A 14,658-nucleotide genomic window follows, 5' to 3' on the forward strand; every position below is an offset into this window, starting at 1 on the left:
TTTGATTTGATCGACAGAGATAACGAGGAGGGTGATGATAATTTTGTTCAGACACAAATTTAGCAAAACAAAACTAAAAAAAAATTGAATTAATCAAAGTGCAAACCACAACCCAAAACCCTACCACCTAAAGAGCAATTCACATAAGTGCTTAATCGTCCACTTCAAACAATTGAAATAAAAAATCAAGCAGCAGATGAACCTCACCTACACCACAGTTCGTACAAGAAGTCTTCCTTCAAGTCCGAACAAAACACCTCATAATTACCAAAAACAACACCGAATCGGAGAATCCCAATTGGCAGCAATCGAAAGTTATGGCGAGCTCGGAGCAAGCAATGGTTGCAATGGCGGAAAGAATGCGCGAACGTGCGTGGCAATGGCGGAAGCGGAAACCCTAGAATGGAGAGGGAGAGAGAATCCCACTTTCCTTTTACTTTTTTTTTTTTTAGAGTGAGATTTGAAATTGGAAAATGATGATTTGAGCGTGCGTGGGTTTTTTGCTGCTCCGACTCTAAGAAGGAGAAGAAAAGAGGAAAAGAGGGAGAGAAGGAAAGAGGAGGGTGATGATAATTTTGGGGGGGTTAGGGTTAGGGTTCCGTTGATGCTATGATTTTGATTTGGTAGGTGGGTGGGACCATTGGTGTTAGGTGGGTGGCGAGGGTTGCAGAGGAGATGAGGGAGGGTGGGTGGCGCGGGTTGCAAATGAGTGAAGGGAGGGAGGGTGGGTGGGGGTTGCAGAGGAGAGAAGAAAGGGTGGGGGTTGCAGAGGAAAGAAGGAAGGGACAGGTTAGGGGGAGGTAGAAGATGATGTGGTTTTTTTTTTTTTTTAAAGTGGGCCCATATTGACACATGGCATCCAGTAATTGTCCACGTGGATGCCACATCATCAGTTAGCATAAGTTCTAACGGAAAACTTAACAGATGTATGAGATTGTCCCAAAATTAACACTTTAGGAATGACTTTGGGACGAAAAAAACTTCATGTATTAAATGTTGAAAACTACGAAACTTGAGGGTGATACATAGGGTGCTAAACATCATTGTCACTGAATAAATAGGGTGATGGACAAAAGCATTTCCTTTTTGACCTTCCAAGAAAGGTTGGTGCTATTGGATGAGGATCCCATTTGGATCTAAATGGTGAGGATTCTAGGGATCCTCACATCCTAATCGTTTATCGTATATTGTGCGGTCAGCTTTCATCAGTTACTATTTATGTTTAATTTTAATTCAAATGATTTCTGACCGCACGATATACGATGAACGGCTAAGATATGAGGATCCCCACCATTTGGATTAGGATGGGATCCTCATCCGGTGCTATCCATACCCACCGATTTTTACTTGTCAAACTCTTCAAATTTTAGCTGTCGAATCAAAAGAATTAAAAAATATTAATGATACAAAATTGACAAAAGTATGTGAAAGGAAAAAATACGAGTAAATAGCGCTTTAACCAAAAGCATTATCCAGTGCTCCAACGAGTTGCCACAAAAGGACTTGGATTGCCAGCATGTCATTAACTCACAGCCGTTCATCTTCATAAAAAAATCAGAACCGTTCCCTTGTTTGAAACCAATCCAATTGGCCAGCCCAAAAGCACTTGGATCGCCAACGTGGCAAACCCCACTATAAAACGCCACGCACCAAAACACTCCAGACCAAAATTCAAGTCCGAGCGCATTTCAGTTTTCAACAATTCGTTTTCCCTCCTAAACGAATCGTTTTCGTTTCCCCAAAAACTCAGAGAGAATGGAAGCCACGAAAGCCACCAAGGGCGCCGGCGGAAGAAGAGGCGGAGAGAGGAAGAAGTCGGTGTCCAAGTCAGTTAAAGCCGGCCTCCAATTCCCCGTCGGCCGTATCGCTCGTTTCCTCAAAAAGGGACGCTACGCCCAGCGTACCGGTACCGGCGCTCCCATTTACCTCGCCGCCGTCCTCGAATACCTCGCCGCCGAGGTGATTTCCCGATCCACGTTTCTCAGATCTAAATATTTTCCGCTTATATATATTTTTAACTTTTGCTAATTTATTCGTGGTGGCGGATTGAAATCAGGTGCTGGAATTGGCGGGAAACGCGGCGCGTGACAACAAGAAGACTCGGATCAACCCGAGGCACTTGCTTTTGGCGGTGAGAAACGACGAGGAGCTGGGGAAGCTCCTCGCCGGCGTGACCATCGCAAGCGGCGGCGTGCTCCCCAACATCAATCCAGTCTTGCTTCCAAAGAAGACCTCTGGCTCCCAAGAAGGCGAGAAGGCGCCCAAGTCTCCCAAGGCAGCAAAGTCCCCAAAGAAGGCTTAAAACGCATGTCGTTTTTTAGGACTAATCAATCTCAGTAGGGATCTGTAAGGCTCAGTGGTATTTTGGTCTTTTTACTAAGGTGATCGTAACCGGATGTATTGTATGTAGTGCAAAAATGCAGTAGGGGTATATCTGAAAATTTCAATGGAAAAGCTTTTGGTTTTGTGGATTAAAACTCCGTCTTACTATGTGATTAAGGATAAAAGAGTTGTTAATCCTGATTTATTTTCTATTAATTGTGTACCAATTTGCTATTTACCAAAAAACCCTTGTATTACCATCCGGAAGGCCTAACCCTCTGATGGCAATTTTTGGGTACCTCGTGCCTTGTTGGGCTTGAAGCTTAGTAACCTATTGGGATATGGGCCAAAGCCCATTAAAACTGCACGGTGGGTCGAAGAGCCCATTAAGCTACTAGTACTTTGGTCTCTGAGGTTTAAGGCACCGTCGCCAAAAGTAAAAGGGCGGGTTTTTGGGGTGCTCTGCGTTCCTAAATTTCCAGGCACAATAAAGAAGCATTCTTTTTCTGTTTACTCATGAACCATTTTCTGGTATTCTCGCAGTTTAATTTAAATTAATTTTTTAAAATTTTGTTACTTCGCTAGAAACTTATGAATTTCCTGTCTGATTCCGGCAGAGAAAATTTTCAACTCCGTACCGGATTGCCGCCATTGCCGCCGCTGCAGGGTCGGCTTTTTTGTTATCCGACGGCAGCAGAAACTCCGGTGAGCTCCAAGTTCTTTGTTTTTTATTGTTCCAAATTGAATTTTGGTCTTTTCTTGTTGTCAAACATTTTTTGCTTGGTGGGTAATTGAGGAGATGTCAAATGTTGGGTTTTGATTGATCAAACTTTTAATTGAGATCGAGATTCATAATTCATTTGAGATGTTTTTGGCCTTAACATTTATAAATTTTAACTAAAAATTAGTGGGGTTTTAATTTGATTAAATGTGGTTTTAGTCCATTTGTTTGTAGCTACAATAATCATATTATTGCTCATGAATTGGGTTTTAGATTATACGGCATCAGTGTCAATCACTGCGCTATTGCGCGAATCCTTGCAGCTTCCATGGCAAACGGGGCTATTGGGTCCACTGTTTTCTGTGGGAACTAGTTCAGTTCCATCATCAGATATAAGGAAGGATATTTCTGGTGTTTCCCCATCTGAAGAGGCCCCTAAGCCATGTTGTGGATGTTTGGGCAGAGATTCTTTCGCAAGGGCTGCTGCAAAGGTCGGTCCTGCTGTTGTCAACATCTCTGTTCCAGAGGGTGAGAACGGATTTTGGGTTTTCTGTTTTTCTGGTTTTGCATTTTTATTTGAGGTAGTTGTATTTTATCGAGAAATCGACAATAATGCTAGTTTGTCAACTGAGTCTTGTAGGTGCATATGGGATCACTCCGGGAAAGAGCATAGGCTCTGGGACTATTATTGACGAGGACGGTACAATTTTAACATGTGCTCACACTGTTGTTGATTTTTATGGCCTGAGAGCTTCATCCAAAGGGAAGGTTAGAACCTACATCCCAGTTCTCGTCGTTTAAGATATCACATTGTTACATATTGGAAGGGGTAAGAGTTGTATGACTGAGTTACGAAATGCAGTAGGTTTGATGTTTGGTGTAACTTGGTACAGGTCCATATCACCTTGCAAGATGGTAGAACATTTGAGGGTACCGTGGTCAATGCAGATTTACAATCCGATGTGGCTATAGTAAAGATAAATTCTAAAACCCCACTGCCAACGGCAAAGCTAGGCAGTTCGCGTAAACTTCAACCTGGGGATTGGGTGATAGCTGTTGGCTGTCCACTTTCACTTCAGAATACCGTCACAGCTGGTATTGTAAGGTAAAAATAATAATTTTGAGTAATAAGGAGTTGTTCTTTTCTTTTACCAGTTATGAGATGAAACTCCTAGCAACGAAGCAATTTCAACCCTTCCATGTTATGTAGATGATAGATGTTAAGAAAAGCTAGCATTGTCTCTAAAATTGACAATTGTAAGCATCCTTGTTCTTGTCGTTTCCTCATTTTGTTTTCTCTGTGAAATCTAGTTGTGTTGACCGAAAGAGCACTGATTTGGGTCTTGGTGGAGTGCGGAGAGAGTATTTACAGACAGATTGCGCAATCAACCCGGTATCTCTCTCTTCATTTTGTGTGTCCCTTAATAATGACTATGGAATGTGTCTAAGATTTGGCTCCTTTTTTTCTGGTATCTCACTTGCCTGGTGCAGGGAAATTCTGGGGGGCCTTTGGTCAATATTGACGGAGAAGTGATTGGTGTTAATATTATGAAAGTCTATGCTGCTGATGGATTGAGTTTTGCCTTCCCAATTGATTCAGTCACCAAAATCATGGAGCACTTAAAGAAAAGCGGGTTCGCTTGTTTCAGCATGAAACTCATATTCTAGGACTCTAAAGTATAACTGTATGACAAATCGGTTTCCTTTATGACAGCATCTGTGAAGCTAACCAGTCATGTTTGGCAGGAGGGTTGTTCGGCCTTGGGTTGGACTAAAGATGGTTGATCTCACTGAGGTGATCATCACCCAGCTTAAGGAAAGAGATCCTACATTTCCAAACGTGAAGAAAGGCATTCTTGTGCCTATGGTATGTACATATTTTCTTACTTCCACAGCGGTGGGGAATATATCCATACCATCCTTTGGCAGTTTCTGAATCACGAAGACATTTAAATGACTTCGTACTTTCGTACCCAATCTGCCAAGAGTTCCTTTTTATGTATCCGTATTTTCTAAATGGGTGTGTGATGTACAAATATGAAAACGACGCTTTTTCTTCTTACGTTCACGCACAAGTATTTTGTAATTACGTTTGACTGTTGAGATAGCTGGATCCATCATCTAATAATTTTCCCATTGTTCGTCGTATTACAGGTAACTCCTGGGTCTCCTGCTGAACGAGCCGGGTTCCGTCCTGGCGACGTCGTTATTGAATTTGATGGAAATGCTGTTGCAAGCATCAAGGAGGTACTCAGAACCCTTATCATAATATCATTACATTTTGAAATCGCCAAATTAGGCATATGGCTGGTTTTTGTTGAAATTTATCCGAGCAGACATCAATAGTATTCACTCCAAACTTTAGCATATGACTTGGTTACATGATTATGCAATATGATGGTTCATATGACTAGTGAAATTGTTACAGATCATTGAAATAATGGGGGACCGAGTCGGGGTTCCCATCGGGGTAGTCGTGATACGAGCGAGAGACGATATAGTGACCTTAACAGTGATCCCAGAGGAGTCCAATTCAGATATGTAAGCGAAAACCTTTTGTTTTCAACATGTTTGTTGTTAGTTTGGTTCCTGTAATCCTGTGACTTAAAGGAAGAAGAGCATATGTATTCGCCAGCTAGTAAGCACGCGTTCGTGTAAGGTTGAAAGAAAACACTCTTGATATTGATGTGAACCATTTTGTAAATTGATATTGCCTCTATGTGCAACAACAACAAAGCCTTAACTCACCATGTGGGTCTGATGTATGAATCTTAAAACGTCACTGCGCTTGTTTTTGCGACTGTGGAGATAAAAATTTACCAGAAAAACTAACCAACTGTTATATACATGTAACCCCGATGTTGAACAATCTCTAGCACATTCCTCATCTCCTCAGATATTTATAACGTACTAATCTCAACCCTAAATAATTTAAACTCTGTATTTGCACTAGTTCAGGAAGTTTCTTCTGGCTTTAGAAAATTATAGTATTCAATCTGAGTCATCTCTCCTCCATTTTCGGGGTCAAACTGGCATCGGTAGAAGCTGCAATGGCAATTCGATAATTGGATTAGACGAGTAATATTCACACGCGGTTAAGAAAAGAATGAAGTTGATTCCGAACTAAAATCAAGAACGTCCTAGTTGAAGCTAGTTCCACGGAATCAATAGACATATAAACAAAAAACAACAAACAATAACGAATTCCGTTACCTTCCGTCCATGCCGAGAATCACTACTGTGTTCTTCTGGTGGCCAAAGGCAACAATGTACCGCAAACCTTCCTGCAAGTGATATTTAGCCACTGACCATTCTGAGCTGAAATACTTTGGCAGCACGCCTGAGAACGATAAACCTAGAATGAAACCGAAAGACCAAGATCAGAATCCGCAACTGTCATTCATTTCAAAATTGACGTTAATCCAAAACACAGCAGGCATAGGATATTCCGAGAAACAGGGTCTGCAAGTTAAGCATAAGTTAAAAAGGCGAACTAGCTGGTGCCGTGAAGCAAGAATAGGCTACATGATGCAATATTTTCACTATATTCAACCCCCCAACCGATAATTTTGAGTATTTCGCAATAATTAGAACGAGAAACTACTAGTTAAAGTACAAGATAAGCAAAAAAATAATCAAATTTTCTTTTTTGTTGCCGAAGAGCCCTCACGTATAAGCTATGCAAAGTATGTTACCCCTCAACCGATAAGTTTGAGTATTTTGCAACAATTAGAACGAGAAACTACTAGTTGAAGTACAAGATATGCAAAAAAAAATTAAAAAAAAAATCAAATTTTCAATTTTGTCGCCGAAGAGCCCTCAAGTATAAGCTATGCAAAGTATGTTACCTTTCATGAAAGAGAGCGATGAAATGCCTGATCGACTAGGAAGATTGGATTCTGATGCACTGCGTCTGTGTGATCTCTCACACCCCAAGGATCCCGAATCAACCTTAACGCTGAAAACATGAACGGTGCCCTTGTCACTTGACACAGCTAGCCATTGTGCACCAGAAGAGAAAGCAAGACTGTAAATCTCTGCTCTCTCTGCTCCTCGCCTTACCTGCACAAGATACCAAGTAAGTTGTCAGATATAAATACTTTCCGGTGATCAGAGGCGTTCATATATATTTTCCGCAGAGTAGTAAAGAACACGATTCCTGAAGCGAAACATTCTAACAGACGACAAATATAGCACACATCTCAGCAGCATCCAGTGCCAGAGTTAACACCTTACGTTTATGACAAACTCATGCTTGGTTTCGGGTTTCCCTCAAACTTGGATAACGATGTCTAAGTTCGCAAACCAGTCAATTGAAACATAAAACCTTAATCAATCCTAAACCTTAATCAAACATGAATGTCAACTTCGACAAAAGCACACTCATATTCACATGAAATCAAACCCAGAAGAACAGACACTGAGAATTCGATTCGGATTTGACTAAGACCAAAAACACATTAATTTGAAAATTCAGAGTAAAAGATTTGAAATTTAAATACCTCTTGTAGTAATGAACCATCCAAAGCATTGAAAATCCGAACCAAGGTCCCTTTACTACTGGCCGTAGCGAGAAGCCGGCCGTCCTGCGTGAGCCCCAAGCAAGCGAGCCTCGAATCGTGGGCGGCGATAAACTTGGTCCGCTTTGACCCGTAATGGTCGACCCGAACTTGACCCTTTTGGAGCCCCGGGCACACCAGCAAGGGGTGACCCGAACCCTGCGAGACCTCACACAGTCCTTTAGGGTTGGAGATGGTCACGATCTGATGCTCGAGCGTTAAGTCGGAGATATTGTAGAGGAAGATTTTGTGCTCCAAAACGACGACGATTCGGTCGCGGCGGAGCCTGACGCCTCTGACCTCCGACCGGAAAGAGAGCTCGCCGATGCACCGGGACTCGTTGTCGTCCCACATCATGACTTTGTTGGGCGGGTAGAGAGGGTCGGGTCCGCCTCCGACCAGGGCGAGGATTTGGTAGCGGAAGAGCATTTGGACCATTCCGACGCCCCGCTGATCGGAATCACGGCGGAAGAGCTCGCGGACGGGGTCGCAGTTGTAGACGCGGAAGCCGGAGTCCGTGGCGACGGAGAAGCAGCTGTGGTCCTGGTTGAAGGACAGGTGGAGGAGCTTGGGGTTTTGGTTCGGGATCGTGTGGGTGGAGGGAGAGCGGGAGTCGTCGGGTTCGGAATCGGAGGCCGAACTGGGAGGCTGCTCTGACTGCGGCTGCGCCATGTGGGGAGTGGTGAGTAAATCAGAAGGGCGGTGGAAGTGTTGGGAATTTGGGTATTTCGACCTTTTAATATAAATATTTATTTTATAAATTTGAGATTTTTCGATTTAAAAAGATTATATTTATTTCGCTCTTGCGGTTGAACAAAAAAAATCCCCAATTTTCTCCAAAACCTCACACTCTGTATATCAAATTAGGGTTTAATCAAATTTCATCGACTTTTCTCGCCTGAATCAATCTCTACTGCAAATCAATCGCAATGGCTCGTAACGAAGAGAAAGCGCAGTCGATGCTCAATCGGTTCATTGCCCTCAAGGCCGAAGAGAATAAGAAGCCAAAAGAGCGACGCCCTTACCTCACCTCCGAGTGCCGCGACCTCGCCGAGGCCTCCAGATGGCGGCAGCAAATCATGGGGGAGATCGGCCGGAAAGTCGCCGAGATCCAGAACGAAGCCCTCGGGGAGCACCGGACCGGCGACCTCAACAAGCTGATTCGAGAGAAGGTACATTGGGAGCGGCGGATTGTGGAGCTCGGAGGCCCAAATTATGCCAAAAACGCCCCTAAGATGACCGACCTCGACGGTAATGTTGAGATTTTCATTGTGCCGTACATACAAACTAAAATGGCTTAAATGTGAAAATCATTCGGCAGCACAACTAAAAAATTGGTGGAAAAATGAATAGGCACAACATCCACTGATGATTACTCAACAGAAAAAAAGGCACAAAATCCACTGATGATTATTGAAAATACTCAAACAACAAAGTCATCACCCCGATCCAAACATATTCCCGATCAGGAACCCAGCATCTACACCCTGCGCCATGAGATTCTGCACAACTTGCTGCGGCGGATCCACATTCCCACTCATCTCCCCGATCAAGAATCCACCCAGCAACCCAGCTCCCACACCCAGCGCCGTGTTCCCTCATCCGCCCCTCTTGGGCTTCTGCGGCTGCACAACTTGCACAACTTGCTGCAGCTGCAAAACTTGCACAACTTGATGCCGCGGCACAACTTGCTGCCTCTGCACAACTTGCTGCCGCTGCACAACCTGCTGCCTCTGCACAACTTGCTGCCTCTGCACAACTTGCTGCCGCTGCACAACTTGCTGCCGCGGCACAACTTGCTGCCGCTGCACAACTTGCTGCCGCTGCACAACTTGCTGCCTCTGCACAACTTGCTGCCGCTGCACAACTTGCTGCCGCTGCGCAACTTGCTGCCGCTGCGCAACTTGCTGCCTCTGCACAACTTGCTGCCTCTGCACAACTTGCTGCCGCTGCACAACTTGCTGCCGCTGCACAACTTGCTGCCGCTGCACAACTTGCTGCCTCTGCACAACTTGCTGCCGCCCTCCTCCACCCCTCTTAGGCTTCTGCGGCTGCACAACTTGCTGCGGTGGCGGGTACCCACCACCGGGATGTCCGGTCCGGTTTGCCATCACGGGCTCGTGGACTTTCTTCTGTGGCTCTGGAACCGGAACCGAAAACTTGTCACCGAAATTGATGGTCCCCTGGGGTTTCCGCTCGACGATCGGAGGCCGTAGCTGACGTGCTTGTGGGGGATCTTGAGAGTTGTTGAAATTGGAAGTTGGAAGAAGAAGATTGTTCGACTGGAATTCGGAAGATTTGGGAAATTGTTGAATCGTGAATTGGTTGATAAAGACCTTGAATTTTATAGAGTAGGGGAGGTGTTGTGAGGTTGCAGATGTGAAGGTTCGCAGAGTATTTCCTGGAACATCCGTTTACGCGTACTTTTTTTAAAGAGTAAAGTGTACTTTTTTTAAAGCGCTAGACGTTAGACCGCCATGACAGGGCATGTTACTCATTGACTGATAGAAAGTTGTTACCTTTTCTCTTATCAAAATGTTGTTGCCTAACTTGGATTCTCTTTGGTTATTTGAGAGGCTGTGTTAAGTATTTGTAAAGTTTTTAGATGATAAAACAAGTTAAGTTTGTCGCTGAGGAATTATTTTTCGAGGAGCTTGAGCTGCAGTAATTGTTATTATCAATTGATCAAAGTTTAGTTAGTTTGTCATTGCTGCAGAGTTCGCCCGCTGACCACTTTCGATTTATGCTATAAGCTCCGAAAACAAAGAGCATATCGACTATTTAGTTCATAGTTGCACTCTTTAAGATATGAAGGTTAATTTAGGAGTACAACTGTACAAGTACAAGATTTTGGGTGTTCAAAAGTGTTTAGAATTGCGTGCAACTTCTTTGAAGATGTAGCCACATTGGAAAATTAAAGACTTAAACTAATTTTTTTGGTCGATTTCCTCCTTACCGTTAGTTTTTAATAGATTTCATCTAAAGTAACGTTAACTCTTATTATATGCAAACCACGTAACTCTCATTTGTGGACAAAATCGTCACTCTACTAGACATTCAGACACAAAAGCTATATAATCACACATATTTGCATAGGTTTATATTATAAAAATCTAAGGTTTTCAATTATTTTAAGGAATGAAACGATCGAACTACCCACACATGTTGTGCACATGTTTCCATCTATCACACCCACCCCTAATTTAAATTGTATTTTCATTAAGTTTAAGATTATCTTGCTTTTAAAATTATTTTTTGGTCTTAATGTGTGTGTCCGTGGAGCCCTCTTTCCTTTTTGGTCTCCCCTACCCGGCCTCCTTTCTTCTCTTTTCCCTTTGGACCCGTGAGTCTCCCTCTCCCCTTTTCTTTTATTTTTTTTCTTCTGAAAAGTCTCTCTCTCTAGCTCTCTCTTCAGCTCTTCCTCTCTTCTCTGGAAACACACACACAACAATCATCATCCTCACATCGTCCTGTCTTCCTCCCCGAGCCTAAACTCGTCGAAAAATCCTTGGACTCACGTTCAAATCGAAGGAAAACTGGAAATGGAGAACTTCGACGAGTTCTTACTCCCTTCGACGTAGGTAAGCCCTAGAATCCCTTGGTTAGTGTTTACATGGAATTATGGGATGAAATTGAGTAGCTTTGATAGCTGTAGGACGCAGAAACACCTCGGGAGGACCTTAGCAGTTTTTCCGACGATAAACCGTGGTCGTTTGGCCATCTTTCAGGCCATTTTCCGGCCAACGCTGGACACCACTTGGACCCCACTTCGTATGATTCTCTTCTCCACATTTCTAGCTACATTTTGGCTTTTGAATCACTCAATTTGGTTAAGTAACGAAGAAGTTACGAAGCTTTGAAAATTCCCCAAACCTTCGGCCAAAACCCAGTTTTCCCGACGAGCACCTCCCCTTTCGAGGTGTTTTCCGGCCGAACCGCTATGAGTTGGCCGGCGTGCAGGGTATCAATCTCTTCATATCGTCGAGTAATACAACTTTCATGTTTGGATCACTTGATTTGGATGAGTAACGAAGAAGTTAGGAGCCGTTGAAAATCAACCACCAAACCGGCCAAAGGGTGGCCTAAAAACCACCCTCAACCCTAGCCATTGGGCCGGGTTACCCAACCATTTTACCCAGGCTCTTGGGGCGGTGTAGAACGTGGGCCTTTGGCCCGTTGCCACTAAAGCCCAAGCTTCTTTTTATTATTTGTTTTGTTTTGTTTTAATTTATTTATTAAAGGCCTTTGGGCCATTCAACCTAACCCAAAAACCCTTTATAACCCAAACCCTTTATTTTAAATTGTTTTTATTTTATTTATTAAACCAAGGCCTTTGGGCCTTATCTAAAACCCTAAACCCTTTCGAATTAGGCCATCGGGCTGTGTGGTTCTGGGCCTGAGCCCAGAGATCTCTTAACCCAATCCTAAAACCCCTAAGCCTAACCCACCTATTTATCTAAACCCTAAAACCCAAATTCTAAACCATTTTCCCTATTTCCCATAAACCCTAAACCCCTAAGTCCAACCCTAGACCCTAAAAGCCCTAAACCTAAACCCTAACCCTAAACCGTTTGACCAATCCGATTGACCTGTTGGCTTTGACTTTGACTGGTCAACGGTCAACGTTGACTTTAGGGTTGACTTTTCGGGATTTCATCTGAAACCCCTCCTACGCTAAATCGACGTCCTGGATCTGTTTTTGAAGTTCGTTTTCCCAAATTCAATCGTTTGAGTAGAGTTTGACTAAATGTACCATTTATGTGCTTAGGGGCAATAATTGTGACGTTTTCGTGGTTACTAGTTTGCGTGGCTCTTCGGCGTCTAAGTACTGTGAGTGGACCTCTTCTAAAAATGCATGTTTTAATAGTAGAAATGCATACATGAAAGACATGATTTAATGATTACGTTTTATGAAACGCTTTGAGATAACATGCTTACTAAGGCTAGTTTATTACTATTTTTCCTATAATCCATGTTCTTATAGAATATCAGATGGATGACGATATGACCCTAAAAACTACCAAGCCTACGTGGCGCGCAAGCCGAGTAATCTATAAGCTAACTACTTCCTTCGGTTGTGTGCGGGGCGTGCCAACTCGTCGGTCGAGCTCGGCTGAGGAGTAAAATTTGTTGATGTTGCTTTAAGTGTGCTGCTAACTTCTTGATCTTGCGACTGCGGCCGAGGAAGGAACACGTCTCGGCTTTCGGGTTCTAAAGCCTGAAGAAAAGGCTACTAGTTTTGCGAAGTTCAATATCAAATTCGGCTTTCAATGTGCCGAATGTAATAATTTGTAACATCCCACTTCGCCAAAAAGGCTAATGAGATGACCTCGACCAATAAGGATTCGAAAATCCTTCTCGACCGAGACTTGGATAGATAACCAGTCGGTCTCGACGCAATGCTATTTATCCAAACTGAAGGTGCTCCGCGGTCGGCTGATTCTACGACAATAATGCTGTTTATCCAAATTGAAGATGTTCGCCAGTTGCCTTCACAGTGCTGTTTATCCAAACTGAAGATGTGTTAGCGAAAAAGAAAATAAAAAAAATCTCAAAGTTGTTGAGAGGGTTTGCGCATGGCAGTTTTGTGTGTTGAATTGGAGGTCCCCTTCCCGTTGTTCGCGACTCTGTATTTATAGTGACTGATGTACTTGCTTGGCACAGTTAGATAGAGTTTGACTGCAACTCTAACTCGCTGAATAAAATTTGATCCGTGGCCCTTAAATTTCTGTGACTTGCAAAATAAAGCCCATCCAAGCTTTATCACACCATATCATAAACCTAATCCACCTAGGCTCCTGATCTTATTAAAAACCTCCAGCAGAAACCTTCACTTCAATCACACAAAAAGCCTAGTCTACCTAGGTTTGTTGTGTCATCATCTCAACCTAGGCCTATCACATCACCACCAAAATCCAATCCAATCCTATCCTATTTAGGCTTCTTCATAATCTTTACCCATGCATGCATCCTGATCCCCACCATACTTTAAATAAACAATAATCAATTTGCACCACACATTCGCACGCCAGAACACCCAAGTCAGCTTGACTTGTGCTGCCATTCTACGAGTTGGAAATATATATCTCATCTTTCATAATAAATTACTATTAAAAGATAATTATGATAAATCACCATAACATTATCCTTTAATAATAAAATGAATTATCTCCACTTTTCATCTAATGGTGTGAAACTATGCTTAACCAACGGCCTCGATTGCACAGGGCGATGGTGTAAATTTGGGTCCAAAAAATATTTAGAACATGTTTCGCACACCTCTTTATAGTATAGATAATGGATGACTTTATACTATGAAGTTGCTTTTCAATATATATATGTTCAATTGTTTTGTACCTACCTAATGGTCCTTTCCGCTACGGGACGTAGGGATAGATTCCGGTCTGTCCCGGGTGACGGTTTGGTGTTGGCATAGGGCCTGGAGTGTGTTTCCTCTGGCTATTAGCACAAGGACGGGAAGCCGGTATGAGGCCTGATGTGTATTTTCCTCTGCCTGTCTGCTCAAAGACGGGGTGCCGGCATGGGGCATAGGGGTTAACAGACAGTCACTAGTGATTATTATATATGAGTTATGATTTGAGACATTGCACGTCATGCTAGGTTTCGGAAAACCTATGTTTAACATTATATATGTGTTTTCATAAAACCTGGGGGTTAGTACGTTGATAATTGTTTATATATATATATATATATCAACTTGGTCCGCTCATGTTTGTTTTGTGCCCCCTTCAGGACTTAGAATCGAGGCATACAATCTTGGCATCAAGGCACCTGCATCGGCATTTTCGAGTCCTTTTGGTGTGGGACCCATTCTTTTATTCATTCAATTTTATATTATTTATTTTAGTATTCTAGTTAGTCGTATGCTCTAAACACGTTCCTTAAATGCATATTCTTTATTCTTTTATATTTATAAACCTTATCTATTCCTTGTTTTCAGCAATTGCACTCAATAAATTGCTTTCGTCACCCTCGGGTGTCGGCCAGCACGTGCCTATCCTGGTATTCGGGGAAATATCGGGATCTGGACGTGTC

General features: G+C 43.0%; 5 protein-coding genes and 1 long non-coding RNA gene across 9 annotated transcripts; 4 read left to right on the forward strand and 2 right to left on the reverse strand.

The window, feature by feature from the left end:
* Nucleotides 1-1,656: 1,656 nt before the first annotated feature.
* On the forward strand, nt 1,657-2,477 carry LOC126619000 (histone H2A.1). The gene is made up of 2 exons (XM_050287249.1): nt 1,657-1,959; nt 2,057-2,477. Exons 1-2 carry the CDS (start codon nt 1,756-1,758, stop codon nt 2,300-2,302), a joined length of 450 nt encoding a protein of 149 aa, XP_050143206.1. The 5' UTR covers nt 1,657-1,755; the 3' UTR covers nt 2,303-2,477.
* Nucleotides 2,478-2,615: 138 nt separating this feature from the next.
* On the forward strand, nt 2,616-5,747 carry LOC126618996 (putative protease Do-like 14). Its single transcript, XM_050287242.1, has 10 exons — nt 2,616-2,853; nt 2,940-3,027; nt 3,317-3,571; nt 3,684-3,811; nt 3,937-4,148; nt 4,355-4,436; nt 4,535-4,677; nt 4,790-4,910; nt 5,198-5,290; nt 5,472-5,747. Exons 1-10 carry the CDS (start codon nt 2,839-2,841, stop codon nt 5,586-5,588), a joined length of 1,254 nt encoding a protein of 417 aa, XP_050143199.1. The 5' UTR covers nt 2,616-2,838; the 3' UTR covers nt 5,589-5,747.
* On the reverse strand, nt 5,699-8,274 carry LOC126618998 (autophagy-related protein 18a-like). Its single transcript, XM_050287243.1, has 4 exons — nt 7,546-8,274; nt 6,892-7,105; nt 6,257-6,398; nt 5,699-6,088 (listed from the first exon to the last, which is right to left on the reverse strand). The coding sequence occupies exons 1-4, from the start codon at nt 8,272-8,274 to the stop codon at nt 5,998-6,000; spliced, it is 1,176 nt and encodes a 391-aa protein (XP_050143200.1). The 3' UTR covers nt 5,699-5,997.
* Nucleotides 8,275-8,531: 257 nt separating this feature from the next.
* On the forward strand, nt 8,532-9,128 carry LOC126619001 (uncharacterized). Its single transcript, XM_050287250.1, has one exon. The coding sequence runs from the start codon at nt 8,532-8,534 to the stop codon at nt 8,901-8,903; it is 372 nt and encodes a 123-aa protein (XP_050143207.1). The 3' UTR covers nt 8,904-9,128.
* On the reverse strand, nt 8,953-10,071 carry LOC126618999 (uncharacterized). 4 transcript variants are annotated; one of them, XM_050287248.1, is made up of 2 exons: nt 9,417-10,071; nt 8,953-9,326 (listed from the first exon to the last, which is right to left on the reverse strand). In XM_050287248.1, the coding sequence occupies exons 1-2, from the start codon at nt 9,711-9,713 to the stop codon at nt 9,201-9,203; spliced, it is 423 nt and encodes a 140-aa protein (XP_050143205.1). In that variant the 5' UTR covers nt 9,714-10,071; the 3' UTR covers nt 8,953-9,200. The 4 variants fall into 4 exon arrangements, with proteins under 4 accessions (XP_050143205.1, XP_050143203.1, XP_050143202.1 ...); XM_050287246.1 differs by having other exon boundaries at nt 9,399-10,071; XM_050287245.1 differs by having other exon boundaries at nt 9,363-10,071.
* Nucleotides 10,072-10,804: 733 nt separating this feature from the next.
* Nucleotides 10,805-14,321, forward strand: LOC126619002 (uncharacterized). The gene is made up of 3 exons (XR_007621926.1): nt 10,805-11,183; nt 11,258-11,373; nt 12,371-14,321. It is a non-coding gene; the product is annotated as an uncharacterized LOC126619002 (long non-coding RNA).
* The last annotated feature ends 337 nt before the right edge of the window (nt 14,322-14,658 follow it).

This window comes from Malus sylvestris, chromosome 4, assembly GCF_916048215.2.
Source record: "Malus sylvestris chromosome 4, drMalSylv7.2, whole genome shotgun sequence".
Taxonomy (NCBI): domain Eukaryota; kingdom Viridiplantae; phylum Streptophyta; class Magnoliopsida; order Rosales; family Rosaceae; genus Malus; species Malus sylvestris.

Bases quoted from the DNA above. Each gene is read 5' to 3' on its own strand.
- LOC126619000 (XM_050287249.1), top strand. From the start codon at position 1,756: ATGGAAGCCACGAAAGCCACCAAGGGCGCCGGCGGAAGAAGAGGCGGA. The intron at 1,960-2,056 runs GTGATTTCCCGA...GATTGAAATCAG, and splicing joins TCGAATACCTCGCCGCCGAG to GTGCTGGAATTGGCGGGAAA.
- LOC126618996 (XM_050287242.1), top strand. The intron at 3,812-3,936 runs GTTAGAACCTAC...AACTTGGTACAG, and splicing joins GAGCTTCATCCAAAGGGAAG to GTCCATATCACCTTGCAAGA. The intron at 5,291-5,471 runs GTACTCAGAACC...AAATTGTTACAG, and splicing joins CTGTTGCAAGCATCAAGGAG to ATCATTGAAATAATGGGGGA.
- LOC126618998 (XM_050287243.1), bottom strand. From the start codon at position 8,274: ATGGCGCAGCCGCAGTCAGAGCAGCCTCCCAGTTCGGCCTCCGATTCC. The intron at 7,106-7,545 runs GTATTTAAATTT...TATCTTGTGCAG, and splicing joins ATGGTTCATTACTACAAGAG to GTAAGGCGAGGAGCAGAGAG. The intron at 6,089-6,256 runs GTAACGGAATTC...TTGCCATTGCAG, and splicing joins ATTCTCGGCATGGACGGAAG to CTTCTACCGATGCCAGTTTG.
- LOC126619001 (XM_050287250.1), top strand. From the start codon at position 8,532: ATGGCTCGTAACGAAGAGAAAGCGCAGTCGATGCTCAATCGGTTCATT.
- LOC126618999 (XM_050287244.1), bottom strand. From the start codon at position 9,713: ATGGCAAACCGGACCGGACATCCCGGTGGTGGGTACCCGCCACCGCAG.